Here is a 25,524-nt window from a genome sequence, read left to right as displayed (position 1 = left end):
ATCCAACCTCTGTGTGGGCCGATGAGGAGAAGGCGGGTGACAGAGGGAGAGCGATGGACCTCTCACCGATGGGCACAGTGGCTGATGGGATACATGCCAGCAGTGTGCGGATGGAGCAGTGAGGATGGAAACCATGATAAACCAGAAACGCCTGTCCGGTAAGTCAAGGTAAAAAGGGAAAAAACCCCATGGACTGTGGTAACCCTGCTGCTATGCTCTATCATGTGCTGCAGTGAGGGTACAAAGGAACCATGGTGGGTCCCTCTAAGGGGTTTCAGGAAGGGGGGCTGCAGAAAAGCCACTGTGCACCATCCTAGGGAGCCGCTGTCAGTACCCAGGACTGGGTTAGAAAGACACGTTCCTTGTGCTTAAGATTCCTACTAGAAAATACGGCGCCAACACGATATTCTAGTTCCTTGGGTAGCTGAGAAACAGTCTCAAAGCCAGGTTTCTTTCAGTGTTTTATTTTTAAAAACAGGCGATTCCACTTTTATACACATCATTGCACTTCAACGAGTACACACACCACAAATTCATGCAGCTACAAGTATGCCGTGTTCTAAGAACCCTGTTATGTCTGTGATTCTAAAGTCTTTAAATCAACGTGAAAAATGCCGAAACAAACTAATTGCATAGAGTATCACCATGCCAAAACATTTCAACATCATTAAAACAAAAAGGGAAATTATAAAATTCAGCCTGGGAACACATCAGTGCAAAACAATGAGAAATTAACATGATTTAACAAAAAAATCACTTAAAGCAATCATAAGAATATTTATAAACTAAAGTGTCTTCCATCCTCATCTGTTGGACTATCCCAGTTCTTGAGATCTTTGATTATAGGTTATCTAAGTCCTTCTATATAGATTAAGCCCTTAGGATAAATTTCAATTTATATTACTCCTCTTACGTATGAGACATAATTCTCTCAGCTTTCAGACGTACAATACAAGGAATGAATTTAGCAGCTTAAAAATCAAACATATAGTGTAATTTGGTTTCCCCTCCCCAAAAATATAAATATATACTGTATATATTTTAGGTTTTGCTGTACTTTACAAAAGTTATCACTAGATGGCTGCAGTGTGTCTTGGAGCTTTGCTAATTTTAACACCTACATTAAGGAAGTAGAAAATGCTGCATGCATGACTGGAATTTTTACTTGTAATACTTAAGAGTCTCAAAAGAAAAAAAGCAACATTCACAGCACATCAAGCCCGAAATAGTTTACACCCTCTGTACTGAAGCATTAGTAAATGTATCGGCTAGGTCATCCTTACAGGAGAGGCTATATAAGGCATGCTTTAGACGGTCGTTGTTGCTCACTTGAAAGAAAATACATCAGAGATAGGACTGAAGTGTGAAAAGCAACCCTTCCAATTATTCGGTTTAGCAGGTGATATTTCCATCAGTCTCTCAAACTCAAAGCTCTGAAAAAGGAGAACAGGTCCTGGTTAACCGCATCCTGATACAATGGGCATCACCACACATACCGGCCCTGCAATTGTGTGCCCACAACCGTACTTGGGAAGAGGTCCTACTGAAGTCAGTGGGGCTTATTTCAAAGTGGGAATGGCATCAAAGGCTAAAGTCTCTCTCTTACGCTATCAACTAATAAGCATGTAGAAACAGTATTCAGCAACATCAGAAATACCTGCCGAAGTCTGTCCCCACAGATAAACATTTAAACTTTTTGCCATTTAAAGAAATATTGGAATAGAAAGAAACAAGGGGCTTACATAGTAAAACAGTAACACAGTTTAACACAGTAAAACAATCTGGAAATTACTAGGCATAAGAGCAGAGTAAAACAAGTGTAATGCATGAAGATGCAAAAGACTGAACTGTGGGCAGTTGCTGCAGGGAGAACAAACCTGCCCCACCGTTCACCAGGGCGGGCTGCTGCTGTGGTGAACAAACTACCCATCACCCTAGAACAGGCCACGGGTTGTGGGTGGTTTGTTAACTAAGCCTAAGACTCATCTATGTGGTCCTTCTTTCCAAGAGGAAATCCTAACCAGAAAATGGTTTTCAAAACTCACTTTTTAGTTTTTCCCAAGTTACAAAGCATCAACAGATTGAAAAACCCCAGCCGAATGTGGTGCCGTCCGCCGTGCCCGTGCTTAATGCCAAGATGGGTCACCCTGTGCTTCTCTAGTCAGTTCATCCTTTGCTCTTTTACACGAGCTTTAAAAAACTGACATAACTCTCACATTTTAGACCCACTTACATAAGCTTTACTTTAATTGGTGTTTCTCTGGCGTAGATTTTTGTCTTTGTGGTTGTTTGTGGAGTTTGTTTTCCTAAAAGAAAAAAAAAAGATATTTGGATTAAGCTGTGAAAAAGAAATATCGGTGTGAATAAACGCTGCAGGCCCTCCAGTTACCAAATACTTACATTGGACCAGCTGGTTCATCGTCTGCAGCGGGGATTTGTTGTGATCCAGCGAAGGAGAGAGAGAGGGGAGAAAAAACCCAGTTAGACTCCGCAGCAAACGCTCTCTGGTTAGCACACAGCATGACTGCATTCTGCATTTATTTAAAGGCATTCCATTTGGTATTGCAAAAATTCATGAAGTTACTGTTTATTCTGGATCTGAGTTTAGATGACAAGGTATGTTGTTCAAAATGATTTCAGTTAACACTTCTAATGTTCATCATGAAAAACTGCAACTCTAGTGGACAGATTGTTGCAATGTGGTTGGATTCATCCTGTCCCCAAGTTCCAGTGGTTCAATCTTACAGGAGAGATGAGAAGACAAACCAACACTTCAGTTGTGAAATCCTGCTGTTTGTTTCTAAAAGTCGTGCCTTTCCCCCTGTAGCTCTCGGTAAGCAAAACAGTGGCAGAGGAGTTTGCACGTATACCATCCCTTCTCCTGAACCATCTCTCAGGTACTTTTGCTTGAGGTATAAATAAAATGATGTTTCAGAAAGTGGAAGCTGCAATTTTGATTGGCACTAAACAAAAGGCAGGCCCTCCAGTAATGGCAAGCTTTTGCGATTACATCTCTAAATGAGGAAAAAAAGAATGTCAGGTAAAATAGCAGAAATGTTACGGTGGCGTTACAGGTTCACAGCGACTTCGGCTCGTTAGGTGGGAGAGCCAGGAAATTGTCCTGTTTTATTTTATAAAATGAAAAATAGTCAACGTGTGGCTTTTCGTGTCTTCGTTATGATCAACTGCACATTTCATGTACGTTTTAGAATGCTGAAGCACTTGACACCAGTGGAGCAAAAAGATGGGCACCTTTTAAGCACTAAGAAACCAATCCGCAAACTTGTGCTGTAGGACCTGGGGGGGCTGGGGTGTTCTGCGCTTCGCTGCCATTTTCCCAAACGAATTTTTGCTTTTGTTTTGTTGGACTCAGCAGGATTCCACAAGGGGACTTAAGGGCACACAAAGCAGTTATGGAAACTACGGTCTTAACAGTGTAGGCAACCGCATGAGCACACACTTGGAGTAATGCCGACCAGAGCTGAACATTACTCCACCTGTACCTTCGAGGCAACGGAGAGGCAAAGCCACTGCCAGCACAGTTACCAGAACAAAAATGAATAAATAAAACGCTCAAAATAAAAAGAGCTAACCACAAACCAACAGCTTTACAGCCAAAATAACGCACTAGTGACACACCAGTGTCCACAGAAGTCTGTTACTAACAGCAAACTATCAGAATAAGGTACAGAGAGAACTAGGACTAGCAAGGAGCACCAGACATCAATGTGCCGTATATACAGTGGAGATATACAGAGACACATCAGGTATTGGAACATAAAGCACGCTACAGCAAAACTAAGCCTCCCCTCAAACGAACATCTTTCAATTCCCAAAAGAGCTGAGAGGCAGCCTGTGCCATAGGATCTACATTATATAAACTGTGCATTTGGGAGACTTTTACTGGAATCTGAGAGACATCGGTGAGAGTTCTTAGTTTTTTTCTTCTAGAAATTAGCAGTGTTAGTAGTGCCATATTAAAGCAATCATTCTACTTCAAGCCTTGCTTCAGTCACAGCAGCCTATAAAAAGGACACTCTGAAGGGTTTAGCTAACCAGATCTGAAAAAGATGCAAGCCCTGGTCCTTCTCGTAATCACTCCGCAAGCTCAGACTTATACCAGCCAAGACACGCTGATCCTCCGGAATCCTGGGTGTGACAAGACTGAGCTTACACATGAAGGCTTCCTGAACACCAAGAAGGGCGGTGTGTGCTCTAAAAGGAAGCCAGGTGGTGCTCTAGCGGTGGTACAGAGCTCGGCCTGCCCTGTTTCCGTCCAACGGACTCTTAGACTGACCTCCCTCCTATGTCCAGCCAAATGTGGCAGTTAGAGGAAGCCTCCGGTGCACCACGAGCTTGCGGTCAGCCGCTGAGCCATTGCAAAATCCGTCCCAGCAGGGCACAGGATGAGACAGACAAAAGGGTCAAAACCCTCGAGAAGCTGACCGAGAAAAGGGGAGGAACAGAACTACAGAAAAATGGTACAGATCGGGGAATGAAGGTTCGACAGCAAACTTAAACCCAACTCAGTTGTGAAGGTGAATGAGGAAAACTCAGAAAAGTGGCAACAGCATGAACTGTGCATTGTATAAACTGAAGCGGAGGTTGAACGAACTCCAAAGCATGCAGCGCTCTCACTTACCACCATTTTTAAAGGAATGATGCAATTGAAGGGGGGAAAAAAAGAAGTCATAGTAACTGACAAGTCACAGTACAACTCAAGACAGCATGATCTAGAAATTCTCTACATCGCCAGCGTCTGACAAGGCCATGCCTCCTGCATCCCACCTGGAGGGGTGGGAAGGTCCACTGCAGCGGCTTTGCCTATTTTCAGGGCACTGTCCCGAGGCTCTCACTCTGCAGCACCCCGATTCTGTCCTGGAGGTGCTCTGCTGACTATTTAAAGCAAAGAGGTTTACTCTATAGGAACAATGGCAGGCGCGGGAAGTATGTACAGGATGCATTTTAAAGGGATAGTAAATGCTTAGCAGTTCTTAAAGGGTCGTTCCAGAACTGAAGCTTGTATCATGCAGTTTAGCAACGGAGCGGGCATCACCGTCTGCCTACCTGTCCAAGGATACTTCTGAGCTCTCATTTCAGTTTTGTACAATGGTACAAACACACCCAAACACTTCTGACCAGGTCTGAAAGGCACATGCACATTAAAATGTGTTGCTTTACAATCCCCTGAAGCACGGATCCCGATTTCCCCACTGCTACTTAAGAGGACTCTTCAAGAGGAATCTGTGCCGAATTTTACAAGCATCTGTCCCTCAGAACATGTGCGGCATACACGCATGCAAAAATATTGTATTCGTTATTAAAAAGTGCTATTTGTGGCTTCCTTGGGAAGTTTTAGTTCACAGAGTAAGATAGAAGGTATAGGAAAGGACTACTGTAGCAAATCAGTTGTCGATTTTGGTCTCTGCATTCGAGCAATGGTAAAATAGGTTAGAATCTGCTAAACCATAAAGCAGAAGAGCAAGTTAGCATGCTGGGCCGCTGCGCAGAGGAGCCAGAGTGCATGCCGTATCGGCGTGGGGCATGGTGGAGCAGGAGGGCGTCCTGCTTGAGCCCTGTCTCCGTAGCAGAGAACATACGTCTGCAGCCATCGCTGACGGGCATGGGGGCTTTGCCACGAATGAGGAGACCCTTTCCTTGGTGCGTCTGGCTCCTGCTGCCAGCAAACAGAGATCTGTCTCCCTTCTTAAAACAGCAACGGGGCAGGGCAGGGCAGGAAGAAGACAGAACAGGGGACAGAGAGCACGCTTTCCACCCCGCCACTCCTCTCACTGACAATATCCATACGTTGATCTGGCCATCCCTTGGCATCCATCCTATCTGATGGGAAGGTTGTGGCCGTAGCGACAGTGGAGAGTCAAATGAATGCCAGCAGGAGATCTCCTTTGCTTGCTGGGGTACTCTGGTGCTTGTCTCCAATTTCACAGAAAAAGAAAAAGAAACGGGACTGCGTGATTTTGCTTTGGAGTAGCAAAGCCACGAAGGGATGGGGGGCTTCTGCCTCACTCCCTTTACAAGCCACTCGCAAAACTGGTTGTCAGCTGAAACCACAAACAGAGCAGACAAGACTATGAAATTCTTATTTACATTGCTGTGGTGGACAGAGGCAAATTCTGAGCAAGAAATGCATGTTTCAGGGAAGGCAAGAATGGACACAGCCATTAGGAAAGTATTCCGGAAGCCATTGTTATGCGGCTCTGACATGGGTGCTTTGATAAGCCAAGTAATTGTGTTTTTAAAAGATCCAGAAACCAAAAATATGTCTCCCCGTCAAGTCAATGCTTTGTCTTTTGGGCCACGTCCCACATCACAAAATTCTCAAATTTATTAGATTATATCCCACCTTACAAAGAAGGCAAAACGGCTTACATCATTCTTTCCCTCCTGCTCTCAATCTTATCCCCACAACCACCACCCTGTGAGGCTGGGCTGAGAGTCTGTGACTGGCCCCAAGCAGGGGCTGGAACCCAGATCGCCTAAGTCCCAGTCCCGCACTCTTAACCACTGCACCACACGGGGTCTCTAGAATGCAAAGTGAGACTATTGTGTTACAATACACACTTGCAACACGTTGATTTCATCAAAAAAATCCACACATTCTTATCTATGTAGCAGGAAAAAAAGAGGAGGACAAGAATGGATGTAGAGAAGCAGTCTGGACTCTCTTTCCTTTGTACGAGAGGCAGCAAAGCCTGCTCTGGACCAGCATCAAGCCCCACGTTCTTCACCCAATGACAGAGGCTTCCAACTAATGTTCAGGATTCCAGTGAGACATGCTGCTCAGCAACAACGCTGGAAATAAAATGGAATGTGCTCGTGAGCTTCTAAAGAAGAGCTTTTTAAAACGGGCATTCCTCTTCCTCTATGAACCATCAGAGAGCACAGCTTAAAAATAGAAGCTTGAGAGCTGGCAGTAAGGAGCAAGTAATCAAGATATACATCAACCACGCTGAATCAGTGGAATGGAATGCCTGGGATACACAAATGTTATTTTAATGATGATCCCCAAGTGCCAACTGATGCAACTCATCTGATAAGGAATTTCCCCTATTAGAATACTATGTATAGTTCTGGTAATTGCATGAAAAAGAAGGGTATTATAGAGCTGAAAAAGTGCAGAAGTGAGATAAGCAGTAGGAGCGACTCTGCTACAAGGTCACAACACTGTTTAGCTGTCAGAGGTGTACAAGTTTTGCAAGGTATGGCGAAAGCAGATTGGGAGACTTCTTCTCCCTCTCATAATACTGGAATCCTGTCAAGTTGACGGGTGGGAAATTCCAGACGTCTCAAGAGGAGGACTTCTTCACAAGAGCAGAGTCAGTCCATGGAATCCACCTCCACACGGTGCAGGGACAGCCCCCAATTTGGGTGGCTTTGAGAGAGGACGGACATGTTCACGGGAGGCAAGGCTTCCAGAGGCTGCCAGTCCCAGCGGGTGCCGGCAGGGGCAGGATGCTACACGCACTGGTTGCTGGGGAACATGGGCAGGATGCGCCAGTCATCAGAATGCTGCTCTAAGCGGGCCGGTGTCTGGGCTGCCATGACCCTTACAAGCTGCAGTCTCTAAAAAGGCACCATCGTCTGGCCACAGGGACCCCGACTGGCTTTGCGCTGTTTGTGTACTAGCACACTTCAGCGACAGGCAACATAAACGCAGTTTAATTCGGAAGCAAGGTTGTGAAATGCATCTACCCTTTTGCTAGGGAGACTAGACATGTGCAGAAGTGATGGGTATGAAGGGGAAGTGGAAAGGGAAATTTAAATGTTTTCTTCACATGGCTATTTAAAACTTGGAGCAAGCCAAGAAAAATGAGTATCAGAATGAAAGTAGGGCAAGAAAATGAAGCTGCCACACAGCTGGTACAGAAACCCCCAAAATTAATGTATTCCATATCGAGTTCACAAATTAAGAAAAAATAAACTGGCATGTCACTGTAGCCTAAACTAGAATTAATACGAGAGTCAGTATTAAGGAGTTGCCTATCCGCAGTATACGGGAAAGGAATGTAGCTAATTTTAAAAAAGCTTTCCACTTACCCCCCAGAAGGTATGCTTTTAATCTGAACTTAGTGAAAGCATGTATTTCCTTAGCACAGCATTACTGGCGTATCACACGGCTGACTATGACGGAGCGATTATTCTCCTGCTCTCTGGGGAGGAAGCTTAAGCGTAAGGCGAACATGTGCACGCCTCCGACTGCGGCAGCGGAAGCTGCACCCAGGTTACTGCTCAGCTGGGCCTCAGGCAGTGCCAATATGGGCGTCTCCCGGAGCGCTTGCGGAGCAGCAACACATCCATAATCTCCAGCTTTGCAGTTGCCAGCGCTGTCGCGATCTGAAGATACAGTGATCTTGGCACACGCACAGAGCGGAAAGCCACGGCAAGGAAGGCAGGTGGCCACCCTGCCCCTCGCTCATCCGGAGTTTCCAAGTGGAGATGCAGGCAAGAACCACTACGGCCAACGGCAGGGCATGGGAGTTGCCAGAAGCACCACAGTTGTGTTGCGTCTTGCAGGGCCAGGATGATGTTCCCTCACCCAACACCCACCCATGTCGTGAGGCCCGGGGACTCCCAACAGCAGAGCCCGTGGGAAAATCCGGAAGAGGCCGGGAATGGGGGAAGATGCACTGCGTTTGCTGCCAGAAACGTTTAGGGCAGAATTCGTACGCGGCAACTTTTATATTACACCTTTGTATGCACCGGTATTCATCCTCAAGGTTATTTGCAATATGGAAATAGTCACGCCAATGTATTTCTCACCTAGTTATATTGATCAGAAAAGCAATTCTTTGAGTTTGCTTGCCAATGAATGCTTAGAGGTTAGTACACAGCAGAATTGCCATTTTTATCATACAAAACACAAAGGCTCTGGATATGAGTATCTGTCTGAATGTACCAGTTTTGAGAGAATTTTCCCTTAAGTGGGGAAACACACTACTCACTCCACCATCCGTTACAATGGGCAAAACCGGAAAAAAGTTGTATTGCAATGGCCCAATTAGGCTGCGATCCACAAACCAATTAAAAAAGGTGAACTTCTACTTAATCCAGTTCTACTTAATTGCCTTACAGCAATTAACCACTGGCATCTTCATGTGAAAACATTTCAAGAGGACTGAGCCAGAGGAAGATGATAATAGCTCACTTGATAGAGCAAAACATCGAATTAACTGCTGTAAACAACCACTACTAATCAGCTCATATGATCTCCCAGGTATGTTACAGTGTTATAATAATCATTACCCCACCCCTATGTATAGGTAGATAACTCTCGTTTGGCATTTCTAGACCTAACATGATCAGGGCTGTGAACTCAGCTTTAAAAAGCTGGCTTCCTCTTCATGTTCCTTGTGGACAGTTTTGAATTTTGAGAGTTGTCCCCACACCAAACAAAACCAACCCCCGGAAGGCCAAAATGAATGGGCCTTCATTTTCAAATTCTGGCAGGCATGCGACACGGAACCCACTTCCTTCTATGAAAGTGGTGAAGTGGACACTGGATGTCTTCACAAGGCGATGTTTTCGCAGCTTGGAGGTTTCGTGGCTTCTGTGAAGTTTAGGAGGGAGCATCAAGCTCTGACGCTGACTGACAACAGATCCCTGCTGTGAGCCAGTCAAATCACAACACAAGGGTGCCGTCGATGCGGAGCAACAATCCCCCTTACCTGCTTCTCTGGGTTCTTGAACCACTAAGAACACAGCAAGGAACATCCAAGAATTCCCACACCGTAAGTCCCAGCACATGCATCTTTCCAAGAGTGCATTAAAATGAGCCCAGCACAGCATTGGCAAATGCTTATAATCCAATCAAACGGTGACCAGAGTCTTCTAAAAGGCCATGCACAATCGTTTTCATGCCAGACTGAAAGCTGCAGCCGCCCAACCTGGTGCAGAGCTGTTCGGGGCTTGTGAAGGGGACCGGAAGAGCTCCACTTTCCCCGCCCCCCCCTCCAGCAGCCATCCGCAGGGGAAGTGGCAAACACCCCCCACCCTTTTCTGACTTCGAAGCCTTGGCTGAGTGGAAATGTCTTGCAAACAGGCATTGTTCCACGTTAGTACGCAGCACGTCGAGCAGGCGGTCCTCTCCTCTCAGAGCTGCTCGGAGGCCACCCTGCAGCGTTAGCTCTGCATATACATAGGCACTCACGTGTCTAGTATACCACTGCTAGTGACACTTGGAAGAAGCAGAGCAAAAATAAAAATAAAAATAAAAATAAAAATAAAAAAGGGTGGGAGTTGCATGAACAGAGCCCTGTCTATTTTTGGGACCAGTTTCCTCCCGCTTCAGAGCATGCAGTCCACCTGAGCACTTCCACGTCAAAATGAATCTTCCAGTCCCAGGCATTTTATAGTTCAGAGAAGGAAAACTTCCATTCTTGGATTCTACATAAAAATGTTGATCCAGGTTGTTCTGCATAAACTTACCCAAGAAGCTTCCCTTTGAGCATCAGGCAATTTCATCTCAAAAAGGTGGATGTTTTGCCAAGTTAGCTGCACAAAAATAGGGACTCTAGGATATAATCTGTTATGAAACCTGAAATCTAAGCACTAGGTGCCACCAGAACTGAATTTATGCTTATACGCTGTGGACCAGAACTGTGAAATTTTGCAGGCAGGGATGTTCCCAGCTCGCTCCTCACTGCCCTTTAAAGACATTATGTTGCCTTAATATTATTCACCCTTTATTAGATGAGCACAGCCTCTTATCAAACTCCCTCTCAACAGGGAACTACTGATAATTTGACATGTTTCAAAAATAATCTCCCTGGGTTTATAAAAGGAAAATATTAGGTTAATTTGAGGTTTCTTGCAAATCAATTTATTCTTAATTGAATAAATTGTGACAGTGACACATGGGGTATGAACAATGTTTTCCCACTACAAGGAGCTGTAGGTGCTTTAAGTAACTAGTCCTTATGCCATCCATACAAAAGCCAGTCTGGCACACATTTTTGGTGAAAAGATCCAGACTTTTTCAATTACGCTGAAGAATTCAAAATAAACTTCAACAAGAACTTCACCTTATATTGGAGCAGAGTAAACTTAGAAATGCCCAATGTTGATTCAAAACAGTGTTTCGCTCCCCTGGACGGCTTCCACAAGAGGTGAGGTAATCCATCTCAATAAGGAACCAGCCACTTCTTATTACAGGCCCAAATTAGACCGCTTCAAAAGTACAACTGTCTGTTTTCAGTAGGATCCCTGCTTTATATAACATCACATTCTCACAACCACTTGTGCATGTGGACGCCTTGTTTCTTTATTAGATTCATATCCTGCCTTCCCCGCTTTTTGAAAGCACTCAGAGCAACTTGCACGATTCTCCCCCTCCTGCTCGCAGTATAATCCCCACCAGGGAGGCTGGGCTGGGAGCCTGCGCCTGGCCCAAGCTCACCGGCTGCTCTGAAAGCAACATTTTGTAACGCTGGAGCGATGCTCCTCACACCTGACCCACTCGAGACAGAAGAGTGGCGAGAGCTATCTGCCGCAGCGTGGATTTTTCAGCTCCCGGCCAGAATCCAATGGCTGGCGTATGCCTCCGCCTATCCCGGGGCACTCTGCTGACTGCACTACGGATCTCGCGGAGTCCGCCACATGGGTGGGACGCCCCGCTTGCACAACAGAGACTGAATGCTTCCTGGAGGAAGTTTTGGAATGAGCAGATTATTTCCCTTCCGTGGGGACAGATCAACAGACAGAAGGAGGTATTTGAGTCACTCCACCTGCCCCAGAAGCCCGAGATCGTCCTCCTGCAAGCTGCAGCTCCTGCTTGTGGGCAGGGACTGGCAGGGGCATATGTGCCCCGCTGGATTCCGCCCACTCAAGCATAGGTGCTAACTTTCTGGACGGAGGTGTCCTTGAAGCTGAATCCCCCTGTAAATGCAGCAGTTCAAAAACACTTACCGTCGGGGACCTCGTCGGGCCGCTTCCTCTTCTCATAGATCACAATGATGACAACGAGAATTATGATTTCTGCCAGAATTCCCAAAAAGGGCCACAGAGGAGCCAGATGACTACGGACACGCAGGATGGTGACCTCAGCCATGGAGCCAATCGAGTTGGTGGCATTGCACTCGTACTCCCCCGGATCCTCGCTGATCTGCAGGTTCACGATGCTGAGCTCGGTGTAGTTCTCTTTAACGTTAATGAAGAAGCGGCCAGAAGAGTTGTCAATCCCCTGAAGAGGAGGAGACAGAGGAGCACAGGGCAAAACAAGGATTTTCCGTAAGCGTTTGCTGACAAAGTACCCTTTCTGCCATGCTCGCTTTTAACCATGCCTGATGGGAAGAAGATTAGGCTGGCAAGCTAATTACGTTAATAACGAAGTCCTTATGGATATTTTCCCCACCTCTGCAAGGTATACTGCATTCACCTTGAGACCATTCAGGGTGAAAAGTGGGGTTGATGTCTCAAATATCCATGCATGCACTCTTCGGATTGGGCAGAAGAAGATACGGAAGCCCATGCACAACCGGGGATCTTTTTCTAAAAAGCAACCGTTTCCACACATCGAAGAGGCGAGCTCTCACCACGAAGCATTAATGTGACCAGTAGGAAGTTACCTGTTTCAGTAGCAAGGTGTTCAGCACCTGATTCTGGACTTATAGTTTAGCAGTAGCACAGATGCTTTGCATGTAGGAAGTCTCAGCTTTGATTCCTGGCATCTCCAGGTAAAAAAGAAACCAAGCAGTGAGGGAAGGAAAGATCTCTGCTTGAGGCCTTGCATGTTTACTGCCCATAGGAGACGGCAGCACCGGACCCGGCTGTCCAGTGCAGTAGCTCCATGCACAGAAACATCAGCCAGTAGTTCAAGCTTACCTAGTGGCGCGGTATCTTATACTCACCACAGAAAACCCATTGACCTTCTTAAACCACATCCAATCAGGGTGTGGGTAGCCAACAGACTTGCAATACATCAGCGCTTCCTGCCCTTCATTCTTGTTCTCGCTTCGCTTGTGTCCAGTAATATCAGGAGCAGCTAATGCACATACAAAAATGACTTTCAGAGACCGACACAAATATTTACGTCTTAATACCACCCCTTCCATTAAACTGAACATCTAGATTACACCTAAGACAGAGGCAAATTGCTCCAAACACTTTCCTCTCACACGCTTTGAATTCTTATACGACAATTCCATAGGTGGCTGAAATGCAGAGAAAAAGTTGTTCAGAATGTCTCCACAACAGACAAACATGAGTGCCTTTCTGGATAATGAACTAGTGTTTCCCAGGTGGGATTGCTATTTCAAATGATTCAAAGGACATATTAAAACATTCTTCCTTCTATTTTAGAAATGCTCCTTTTATCTGCCCATTGTAGCTCACCATTCAGCCTGCACGCAGGAGGTACCACTGAGGAGAGTACTGCAGAAAACCTGAGCACATTTAGGTTTACCAAGAATACTTATCTCCAGTGTAAGAGAATTATTCAAGACAAGCTTTATCTCTTTAGAGAAAATTATTACACCAGGAAATCCTACTGAATACTAAAAATAAATGTGTATTTTTAAATAAAAATCCAGAATTACCTCAAGAAGCATCCACGCACAATAACTCAGGTTGAATGTACAATTCCAGAACAAGTGAATGATATAGAAAAGTGCAAGAGCCAGCACTTGAGAAGAAGGCATGAGATGCAAACCATTATCTTTTGATTTCATAGAAACTTCTAACAGAGAGTCATCTGTTTCTTTCAAACTAAGTGTCAGTATGACATCCCAAAATTCTTATGTTTGGATACTGATTGACAAGACACTACTTTCATATATATTATGCTTCGGGGGTATGTTCTGTGCCTTAATGGCATGGCACTTGCTGGTTCTATAAATTGTTTTGATCCACCAACCAACCAACCAACCAACCAACCTTCCGTCCTTCCTTCCTTCCTTCCTTCCTTCCTTCCCTCCTTCCTTCAAGGTGTTTCTATGCCTTTTGATTAGACACGCTCTCAGAACAGTTTACAGAATATACTTTTAAAATGTTGATTTACCCCCCGATGGAAGAGGGACGGTTCCTTTAACTCTCTCTGGGGCTAGCCTATTCAAGGGGGAGGATCGTACGAACACACGTGCTCTGGGAGAAGCGACGCCACAGCCATTTCCTTTGCTTTTCGTTCAACTTCCACGTCTAGCCACAGCGTAATACTTCGAGGGATTATATGAGATCAATGAACTGCCTGAGATGAACCTTCGCTTAGCAGATGGCTTGGTATGCTTGAGTTACCACCTGTAAAGCCATTCGCTTTCTAGGCAGCTGCTTAGGTCACATGTGCCCTGCTAGGTGAATGCTGGGACCGGATCTGTTAATCCAGCCAAAGTCTAATCTCAGAGCTGATAAAACAGAACACAAAATACAACGGGGTGCAGAACCACCATGCTCAAATTGGACGGGCACACACAGATGAGAGAGGAAGAGCATATATGGAAAGGGCCAAGATCACCAGCTGGGTGAGATTTATGTACGTTCCTGCATTGAGTCAGACTATGATTAGGGACCTGAGGATGGAAGCCACAGAGCATCCAGGGTCAGTTCACTTTTATTCGCTGTGTTCTCTTGTTTTTTTTCCCAAAATCTGCCAGTGTAAAGAATACCCAGTCTTTTAGGGAATCAAAAACAGGTCCTCACAAAATTACCTAGCAGTTACTATTTACTATTTAAATGGAAATTTAAATTACTTGATCCCTGCTTTAGTATGTGAAGGAAACACACAGGAGGCCCAATGAACATTCTTCTCCCGTTTGTATTTATTTGCATAGAAATGCATATTCTGTGGCCTTATAAGAATCCCGACAGCCTTTTTAATGCCTTGCCCACTACCTTTTATATGAAGTGGAAGAGCTTTCTCAAGACTTACTCAGCAGTGTAAAACCAATCATTTTAAGCAAGTATGTAAATTGAAATGCCATTTAGATGTATGATTTGATAAAGTCTGGGTATCCATTTTTATAACTCTGTTAAGCTTAGGTTGGAAGTTATGGAGAGAACAGAAATTGGTTAAAAAGTACTATTGCTGACCATCAAAATAGCGAAGATCATAAGTATAAAGACAGGGGACAGCTGAAAATGCATAGCTCCCCCCCCCTTTTTTTAAACAAAGCTGAAATGATAACAGAACCATTAACTACCCAGCACTACCATGTCGAACATTAACCTGATGTTAGGAGAAATGGGGGAAATGCTGATGGGCCTTTTGGTTAGTTCTACATCTTTTTCTCCAAACGAGACACCAATCCTGTCTCTTCCCCATGACAGCAGCTCTGTTCTACAGTGTTGTGGCTGTTTACATGCAATAACCGCCTACACTGAGCAGCCTAGGAAGCTATGGAAAAAGAATCCCGCATCTGAATCAGCTTTGGCCCAAATAAGGTCTCCATGGTGACTTAAACAGAGTGCAATGCTTTGCTAGGTAGACTATGGCTGCAATTACCCAAGAGTAAATCCCATTGAACTCAGCTCAACTTCTGAGTAGAAATGCACAGAATTGCTCTATAAAGACATTTGAAGGCATGTCTTTCCAGAGACACTGAACTAGATGAATAATTGGGGGAATGAATTCCAAAGGTAGATGCTGCAAAAGAAATTGGCCAGGGCATGAAAGAATAGTTCTAATTGTAGGTGTAATTAAGACACACATTAACACAGTTATGTGGGGGTTGAAGAATGTCTAGTTTTAAGAAATGCACTAGTTCATAAAATGGATGCATTCATTATACCACTAGTTCAACACAAGCCACAAAGAAGGCAAATCAAAGATATAATTCACTTTTTAAAGCATCTATATCTAGGATGCATTTATGTTCACAGCAATTAGGCCACAGCAAAATTAGTAAGTTAATAATTTTCACGGCTTTCATAATCTGTTTAAATATATAACATTTAAGCAATAGTTTCATTGATACTGTGGTTCAACTGGGCCAGCAACAGTGTCAGGCAAAAGAAGAAGGAAAACAAGACAGATTTCTTATTCAAAGGGTGGGCCAGCTTTCTTCCCTACCTTGATCTTACATATATCTTGGTGGTTTATTTATTCATTCTCCTTATCACAAACAGAAAAAAATGGATGTTAGGACAAAACCAGGATCCTTTCAAAGACAACCATCTCAGATTGTCTTGCAGTTCTTCATTTACTGCCAAGCAGTCCAAAGACCACTTCCAAAGCTCCCGAGGGTAGCGGCATGTTGAATTCCACCTCTCCCTTTGCGAGTTGTCTTGGGGCAGATAAAAATGCCCTGTCCTTGGGAACCAGGGTAGATGAAGGGGTGGAGAACGAGAGCCCGGGATTCAAGCACACAGACCACTGGGCTCATGCAGCCGCCGGTGGGCCTCTCTTCCAGTCACAACGAAGTGCAGAAGGAACAGGTAAGTTAAACAGCAGTGGGTGCAGGCAGGGGCCAGGCCACAGCCAAGCAGATGTCCTCGCCTTTGCAAGGGAGCTTCCTCCACGACATCCCCTGAGCCAGCCCCAAAGTACTGTCCTGAAGCAAACGGTAAGTTCGAGAACATGGCATTTTCTCCGCTTGAGAGGAGTAGCAGCTTAGAAAAAGTGGCTATTGGTGGCAAAGGATTTAATTTGGGAATAGGACAGAACAAGCAGGGTGCAGTGAAGGAAACAATAACCTTAAAATCCTATTTTAAGTATACTGGGGGCTTCGCTGTCAATCTGGATACAAGCAATTCACTAAAAGGTGCTATTGTTGAAAAGCAAATGAAGATATGATTGTTCCCACAGTAAGAAAACTTACATGACCAGAGCTAAACAAACCATTGCCAAGGGAATGATGTAAACATCATAATAATTAAAAATTAAGCTTTAAAAAAGGAGAAGGGAAAAAGAAAAATCAAGGAGTACCTTTCACTTCTATAGTGGCGTTTGCTACAGGAGAGCCATTGAATACAAACACACACAAATATTCCCCTGAATCATCTGGTCTGGGCTTTGGGATTCTGTGAGGAAAGGAAACACAGATCAGAACAGTCAGAGAGTTCAGGAATTGCTGGCCAGCCAGCACCGCTCACTGAGACGCGAGCGCTCGCTTCATTCTGTCAGATGAATAAACCATGATTTCAAAATTAAGTTTTTCAGAGTGGGCTTTTTCTGCGGGAGCTCTTATATATGACGAAGTGCCAAGTTTTCTGCAAAACTGTTCACTACATTATTTCTAATAGTCCAGGACGAACTTACTGTCTTCTGCCAAATGCTTTTGCAAAAGATTCAGAACAGTGTAAAATACTTGATACAGTTGATCACCTGTCGCACTGATTTTAACAGCGCAACTCTAAGTGGGACTAGGTCCGGATCCAACTGGTAACGCTTAAGACAGCACATGTGTACCTGTGCCACTAAAAGCTACACACATAACAGTTCCACTGATGAGAGGTTTGTCCTGTTGGGAGCCACTGGATATTTTCAAGAGCCATTACCAAACGCCAGTTCTCTAACACTTACTTGTACTCGGTGCTGGTGTCTATGGGCTTCTTAGTCCCTGGGATCTCCTCACCGTTTTTCACCCAGTAGCTGTAACTGAGGGGGCTGGGGCTGGTTGTGAGGTTGCACTGCAGGGTGATGGGAGGGGAAGGAGAAACTATGGTCACCTCATTACTGGCGTTGATCCTGGGCTCTGGAACAAGAGGATATATGTAAAGAAGAGCATCGTCAGTCTCCACACACAACGGCGCTGTGCACGTCACAACTAAATAGCACAGGAACTGGGAGAGGGAAGAGAGCTACACATGGAACACCAACTGCACTAGCTTAGAAACATCCAAGTCATACAAAGGACAGCTGACAGCAGAGAAAGGCAACAAGGACCAGTCCCCCTATATGAAAGGGAAAAAGAAAAGAAGTGAAACACATTTCAAGATTCATTTGTAATGTAGCTACAGCTAAGATTAGTATTATGAGCAAACACCAACATTTTATCGGATGCAATAAAAGAGACACTGTTAGCAGCTGGGCGTGTGTGATCAGTTCTTCCCAGGGAATACCCAATTTCACTATTGTGAGGTTTGAACATGTCCATGCTAAGCATCGCAATTTAAATTGGCTTCATGAGCTTCATCTCTACTAAAACACTATACAGATTCCACCCCCCGCCCCGCCCCTGCCCCAGATTACCAAAGCCAATCTTCAAAGAAGCTGGCAAAGACATCCACGCTAAGAGACATGGTACGTAACTTTGGCGAGAGAGGGCTAGCACCCGACATGTGAACAAAGAAGTGGATTCCCCCCCCCACCAAGTGATATGGCAGGCTATGGCGAAAGTGATGGGGGCGGAGCGAGAATGCTTGTGCCTGTGCCCGTACAGAGACACACAGGCAGCACCCTGAGCAAGCTGGAGCCGAGCCAGCGACAGCCACTGCAGCCACAACAATATGGGACAGGTGTGTTGCTTCAGTGTCCTAGAATATGGGGGCTGGTTACCTGGGGTGCCTGGTGGGGACAGCATCCTTATCCCAGACCCCTCCTCGCCTCTTCAAAAGGAGAGAAAGCTTACACCAGTTCTGTCAGCGTTCCAGAATGCATGCATTGTTTTGAACCCATCTAACATTTCTCCTTTACATTTCTAAAAAAATCTGGTTGCCTTCATATTTTCTAGAGTTGGTTTTTTGAGCTACATGTGACCAGAACTGATGTTTACATACTAATGCATCAAACATCCAACACAAAACCACCACTGAGGATACGTAAGTTTCTAAGCAGCTTACTCTCACCTTCCAACAAGGACCCAGAAATGGAGTGCATAAACCGCCATGCAGAAAACAGCAGGCGATGGCCGTATAATGATTTACACACTTTAAATTACCATAGAAACAAGCCCTGGTCACAGTTGTGAGGCGTGGTGGTGGCGTGGAGGAGGGACTGTGGCGGAAGAAAAATAAAACGGAAGCAAAAAACAGCCAAAACCAAAACCCAGAGCTGCACGGGGAGGTGGGGGACACCCACAGCTAGCGCACGGACAAATGCTTCTGAGCACTGTGAGTGACAAGCTCTTTTGAGACATTTCGAGCATCAATCTAGACATGAGAGTTAAATAATAGCACGCTGATTTCTTTTTGTTTGGTTTCCTTAGAGACCTAAATAAAAATGTAAGTCTAGGGAATAAGTTACGTAAGACAAGGAAGACGTATAATCGGGACATCTAATGTTTCATAGCGACCGAGATGTGTGATTTTGATCAAAGCCACAAGGGGCAGTGGGAGCCCTTAACGTCTTCCCAGTCTAAATCCCAGCTCCTATTTGCCCTGCTGTGAGAAACACACAGACACAATAGAGGCATCATGGAACTTGTCATGCCATCTGGGGTCTGGGAATTACACACACCGCACTCATACTGGGGGCATATTCTCTGTGCACGGCACAGAAAAGTCCCTGAAGAAAGAAGACAAGAAAGGAATAAGGGCGACCCGTATGCAAACTCAGCTTTGTTGTCTCAATTTTTATGACAAGTGTTGCCGTGATTCCTACTTATGACGCTTTGGATAATTCTTTTTTTAAGGAGTGCATGTTATGAAGTCCTACAAGAGTGAACAGAATGTCAGGCTGAAATTTTCTGTGGCTGGATTCACATGACACAATGATCCATGAGGGGTTACTAGCTGTAATGCTTTGCAAAGTTATCTGAACTCGGTCTGCTTCCCGCAGGATGGCTTGTTTGAAGGCAAAGAGCATCAGTGCGGGTGCTCAAGGACAGGCTGGACATGCGCATGGTAGGCATGTCATGAGCAGAGCTGGCTGGAGCCAGGGGTCAGACTAGATGGCCGGGGAGACCCCTTCTGATTTGCTCTGTTTCTATGTTTATTTTAAAATGCACAACACTTCCCCCTTAAGAAAAGACCCAGGGAATCTCATCATGGCAATGTTTCTTTTAAAATGGTTTGGTCTTTTCTATACATCCTGATCAACGTGAAAATTAGTAAGCACAACAACTCTATTGTACAATAAAACACACTCGTGTGTGGCTCACAGCTTAACATGCACAGAAAAAGTATCTGAACTTCTTTTCTTTAGGTCTACAAATAACAGTTTTTTTTCAACATCAGTGTCTTATTTGATGTAACACACAAATCCATGCCATTCTATATAAAGTTAATTATGAACATTCAGAATAGTACATGGCAGTTTCAGATGGAGAGCAGAACTAATTGCAGGTGATGGGTGTTTTTTATGCGAAAAGATGACATGTGCAGCTTTATGGAAGCTCATGAATCATTATATATATTATCTTTGGCGGAAAAAATAGAACAGCAGCAGGACAGGCGTGAGGGTTACTGCAACAAAGAACAAACGGATGTATACCATCCCTTGCTAGCAGCTTATGCTAGCACTAACCATATGCTTGGCCAAATCCATGCGAAGATTATGTGCATCCTGACAGAACCCTGGAATGGAAGGTGTATGGTCTAATGGAGCACAGTATTATTCTATACTAAGGAGTCAGTACAGAATAACAACATCCAAGAATGTTTAGCTGCAGTTCTTCATGCAGCCTATAGGGTGCCCATTTAGACCTGGTTTCCAAGTCGGTCACAGCAGAGAAATATGTTTTTCCTACTCCAGTCTGACCCCCAGGACATCTCAGTCACTGGAAATCCAGAAGAGTGTAGAAACTAGATGCGCCTTCCGCTGTTTTTAGGGTGTTACAACCTTGCCAACTTTATCATGAGTATTTCCCAAAGATTGAAGCTGACCAAGCCACTTCTATACTATATAGGGGCTGGAAGAAAATAAATTAGAATGGGTAGGTACCCTAGCCATGGAACTTGGTAAGCCAGTTGCTACCATTATGTGCAAAGTAACACATAGAATGCTATGGACGCAACCAGGTGCCTGATAACTAGGGAAGGTAGAATTGCATGGCTTAAGTTCCTAGTTCTTATTAGCAGGAAAATGAGAACCAAGGTGGAAAAAGAGAAGCAGGATAAGAGGTATAAGCTCTTGGGAGCTTGTAAATGGACTCGCTCTGAGCAAATTGTGCAATTCCAAAAGGCAAAGTCACTGGAGGAGTTTCAGGAATCCTTTCATCTTGAGGAAGTCCTGTTCTGTGAATTCTGAAGGTTTAGTACATCATAATTAATAGGAAACATGCATTTGTAAGCCTGATTTCAGAAAACGGAGGAAGCCAAAACAGACTCAAACTGACTACACCTAATAGTTCTGTGATTGGCACTATCATAATATTCCTGGGTTTTAGGTTTATTCCCCTGCTGGCTTTTCAACATTACATATACATATTTTCTGTTTCCAACAGGGCAGTTTTCTGGACCAACATACTGACTACTCTTTTTGTTATCACTTTCCAACTGCTGAAGCAACTTCATGTAAAATTAAAATACGTTTTTACGTTCTTCCGCATTAGCTAGTGGTTGTATACAGTTGGAACTTTTAAAAAGCATCTATAAAGGCACAGATATAAACTACAAGGTTATACAAAAGATGAGTGAGTATCTCTCCCTCACTCTAATATTGCACTTTGTGCTTTCTGACGTTTTATATATAATTGATTTCTGGCAGAAGTCCAGGTAATTTACCACAAGGAGATGGGGCAATAAGGAAAGGTAGTCTGCCTGTGTGTGGTTATTACCATTTTCTTGCCTTAACCAGCTGCAATTTACTGACGTCAACTCCATTACAGAGAAGGATCACGTTCCTAACATTTTGGCAAAGCGCAGTTTGACAAGCATGCTGGGAAACGTGGTTGAAGCGCTGGCCTTATTAGCCCCTCGCCAAGCAAGCAGCTGCCATTAACAGATGCCAAAGGAAACGCTTCCCTTGGTGCCCATCTATGGCCAGCTGCGACCTGCTGCGACTCGGAGCAGCGTTTCCATTATACGAACTGGAAGCAAGGAAGGAAAAAAGGAAAGGAAGGCTTGTGAGCAGTACTTGGACAAGACCCATCTTGGTTTTCGTCTCATTACTGAACATCCAAACGCATTCAACACACGCATAACTTCCCTGCTGCTGTGGCAACCTGCCTCTGGCACACTGTGTTGCACCCACGTGTGCTAGTTGTCACATACTCAAGACAACTTTTTGTTACTTGTACAACAGAAATATAAACACAAACCTTGATGTTTCACTGTTCACTTGACTGAATCTCTTTCCAGACAAATTGCTACGTTGAGCAGAAGCAAATCATTTCTGCAATTTTATAGAGGTTTTTGTGGGTCAATTATGACCAGAAAAGTTCTCTTGCAGGTCCCACCTCTATAAGCCACACTTGGTAGAAACACAGGAAAGGCCATTAGAAATCAGAGAATAGTGGAGTTGGAAGGGGTTATGAAGGCCATCGAGTCCACCCCCTGCTGCTGCAGGACACCAAGACACACCATCCCACTCTGATGGCCGTCCAGTTTCTTCTTGAATGTCTCCAGTGTGGGGGAGCCACCACCTCACTGCCCTATTGCTCTGACAGTGAGGAAACCTTTCATGATATCCAGCCTGAATCTGGGTTGTTGCCGCTTGACTTGATTATTCCGTGTCCTAAACACTCTCTATAACAGAACCCAACCTGGGACAGCTTCTGCTGTTCCCAACCTGTTTTGAGTCTTTCTAATGCCTTTTCCTGACCACTTCCTTTAGGCATGTATTAAAATGGCTAGCTGATTGCTCTGCCTTTTTAGATGCTCTTATTCCTTCATTTTGTTCATTTGAAACAATTTGATTCATGCAGATTAAATTAGAAACAAAGTTGAGCTGTAAACTTTTTGGAGAACTTATAAGAAGTGGCATATCATCTTCCTGTAAACAAAATAAACTGTCAACAGGGAAATGAAATTCGGGGGGAGCATTTATGTGAAAAGGTTCCAATAGGAAAACCGCCAATTTAGAAAATCTTCATTGATTCACCAGACTGAATCTAATCTGGTTACTGGCTCTGACATCTTACAGATCTTGTAGCAGAAAGAATCTTTAAATATTTGTGAAAACCAGGTAAAAACTTATTAGATATTCCTTTGGAGCTACAAGAATTGGTTGTTTTTCAGGCACAAACAGGAAACTAGAACAGACTTACTTGTTTCTAACTGTGACTTTGTGGTCTGAAACCGTGTTCACAAGGGATGGCTCTCCAGGTGTTGCTGAACTACAATTCCCTTCATCCCTCACTATCTGCTATGGCGCTTATGGGCAATGGGGTTGCAGTCCACCAACATCTGGTCACATGTTCCCCACCCCATGTATGTTGAGCTGCATCATTAAGGTGCTCCTATAACCAGAAAACCAGCTTTTGAGAAGTGTGCGCATATATGCTATTTAGAAAAGCAGATTATCGGTGACTATAAAGGGAAAAAGCAGGCTTTCATACAAAGCAAAATCCGGATAGAAAGGAGTTATACAGAGGCCTATGCACTCAAAACCGTGTGAATAAGGAAGGCATTCCACAAGAGTCCAACAAAAGAAAAAAAAAAGGTTAGAAATGGTTAGATCAGGGAGTAACGCAAAAGAGAAAAGGCACTCATGGTAAAATCACCAATAGCACAGCAGGAGGCCTAGTATTAAAGAAAAGAGGGAAAGGGAGCAAACAATCCAATACTGGGCTTGTTTTGACAGAGGAACTAGACTGTGGTTCCACAGATTCTCCCCAGTCCTTCGGTCCTAGGAAGGAGGAGATACGACGAGAAGGTGGCAAACACATCCAAGTTCCACGACAAGAGGGACCGTTTGGGGTTCAAAAGCGTAACAGAGACGATGGGGGTGCAACTAAGGGAAACAGGAGAGGGGGGAGGTCACTGGACTGCCGCTACGCACTACAGCACTACCACTGCAAGTACTGAACTCACTCTGAAGGACGCTTATGGTAGCCTGGGCTCGTATCCACGTTATGGCAGGATTTTGCCTCAAGTCATTCCTTCTGGGATCGTTGCTTGCCCTGCACTCGTAAGTCCCAGAGTCTTCCAAGGTAAGGCGGATAATTCTCAGCACGCTCACGCCGTTCACCCCGTAGGCAGTGTTAATGGTGACCCGGCGCTTCCGAGCACCATCCCATAGCTGTTTGAAAGATTCAGCTCGGTTGACTTCAGCATACCACCACTGGATCTCTGGAGTGGGGTTCCCAACCACGTCACAGTACAGCTCAAAGGCATCCCCCGTGAGTTTAGTTTCTGACATGGGCGACTTGACAAACCCAGCTAGAGGGAGGGGCAGCAGAAACGCAGTGACAGACCAGCAGAAAAGAACAGATCTTATAAAGAAAGCAAAATGAATTGCAGAAAGAAAGGAAGAAGAAAAGAAAAACAAAAAAAAGACACAGAGAGACATGCCAATGTACAGCAGCAGCTATTGCGTGACTTTAAGAGAACCGTTTATGGCTTGCAGAGAGCTTTAGTTTGGATAGCAGCCTTGCAACAAACCCCCTGAGCTCTTGAGAGATCTACTATCCTTTAACAGTTTTACATAATCTGCTAGTAAAATGGCTTTAAGAGACTGCATCTGGAAAACACACACTTTTTCTCTTAAGTTTCTGAAAACTCTAAATAATGATTCCAGGAAGAGTGGATCGAAGAACTGGGTGCAAATAATTCTTTGGTAGGAATTCCTTGTTAAAATACAAAGGTATTTCCTCTTATAATCTCTCTTGGTATTAGGAAAAGCTTTCTGTCATAAGCAGTGCTCTGCTATGACTCTGGTCTGACCTCTTTATTATGAGTTCACCATGATGTAGGGAATTCAGAAAGAGAGCGACCTAGATTTCCAGCGATAGACAGAGCTTTACGTTGCAACCCTTCCAGTGCAAAGATTATACGTGTCCATTGGTTCAGTGGCAATTGTTCCACACAGACTAAAGCTTATACAATTTGCCATTTTTCATGCTCCTTACATGGCTGTAGTTTTAGCATTTTGTTTTAATAACTTGCTTGCAATGGCTCAGAACTCAGCCGGTTGTGCTTCCTACAATCCCTCAGATCAAAGTTATGGTAAAAATGGAATACATTTAAAATCACCCTTCATGCAGTGACTTATTTAGAAGACAGCAGGCCACCCAGACTGAGAGAGCCGCCGGACTTCTCTCCTGTGTAATGGAGACCAGCAGCTACTAAATTGCAATCAGCATCAATTGTACTGTATTAAGTGCATTTGAAGGGAAAATGCTTTCAATTCCTTCGCATATACAAGGTATAAAACATATAATTTTGACAATACAATTTCCTGAAATCTGAAAGTTCAGTAGGTAACATGGTATCAGTTTAAACACCAATGGTAACACTGTACTCAGAGCGAGACCCCACCTAGCTGCGAATCCCCTCAAGAGACTGAAAGGGTGGGTGCCTGCAAACGTCCACCTGCAGCTCGAGCAGGGCTAGGTCCCACCCATCCCATCATGACCCTGCTCCCACACCAGCTGCAGTGCATGCTCCACACCCATGCGCCTCCCTTCCGGTTGTGGCGAGCGGCTGTCTGGGCGATTTGCAAGCCCCTTGCCATATGGAAGGCTCTGTTGAAAGGGTGTGAGGCGAGAATGATCCTACAGGGGAAAGGCAGTGTGGTTTCATGGGCAGCCCAGA

At 44.6% G+C, this 25,524-nt stretch overlaps 1 protein-coding gene across 1 annotated transcript; it reads right to left on the bottom strand.

The window, feature by feature from the left end:
* Positions 1–448: 448 nt before the first annotated feature.
* On the bottom strand, positions 449–24,523 carry NPTN (neuroplastin). The gene is made up of 8 exons (XM_044450480.1): positions 23,803–24,523; positions 17,471–17,642; positions 16,874–16,968; positions 12,867–13,000; positions 11,926–12,199; positions 2,401–2,422; positions 2,234–2,306; positions 449–1,433 (listed from the first exon to the last, which is right to left on the bottom strand). The coding sequence occupies exons 1-7, from the start codon at positions 24,278–24,280 to the stop codon at positions 2,246–2,248; spliced, it is 1,236 nt and encodes a 411-aa protein (XP_044306415.1). The 5' UTR covers positions 24,281–24,523; the 3' UTR covers positions 449–1,433; positions 2,234–2,245.
* Between the last annotated feature and the right edge of the window lie 1,001 nt (positions 24,524–25,524).

The sequence above is a fragment of the Varanus komodoensis genome, unplaced genomic scaffold (genome assembly GCF_004798865.1).
Source record: "Varanus komodoensis strain SLA01 unplaced genomic scaffold, ASM479886v1 scaffold67, whole genome shotgun sequence".
In the NCBI taxonomy this organism is placed as follows: domain Eukaryota; kingdom Metazoa; phylum Chordata; class Lepidosauria; order Squamata; family Varanidae; genus Varanus; species Varanus komodoensis.
The sequence above is the reverse complement of the archived record's forward strand: the minus strand, read 5'-3'. Positions and strand labels throughout refer to the sequence as shown.

What these genes read in the sequence shown, in the direction of transcription:
- NPTN (XM_044450480.1), bottom strand. Translation starts at nt 24,280, where the DNA reads ATGTCTCTCTGTGTCTTTTTTTTGTTTTTCTTTTCTTCTTCCTTTCTT. An exon ending in AGGTCAATGGGTTTTCTGTG is followed by an intron (nt 12,200 to 12,866) that starts GTGAGTATAAGA and finishes CCTCCTCTTCAG; the next exon opens with GGGATTGACAACTCTTCTGG. An exon ending in GCCCGACGAGGTCCCCGACG is followed by an intron (nt 2,423 to 11,925) that starts GTAAGTGTTTTT and finishes TCCCCGCTGCAG; the next exon opens with ACGATGAACCAGCTGGTCCA.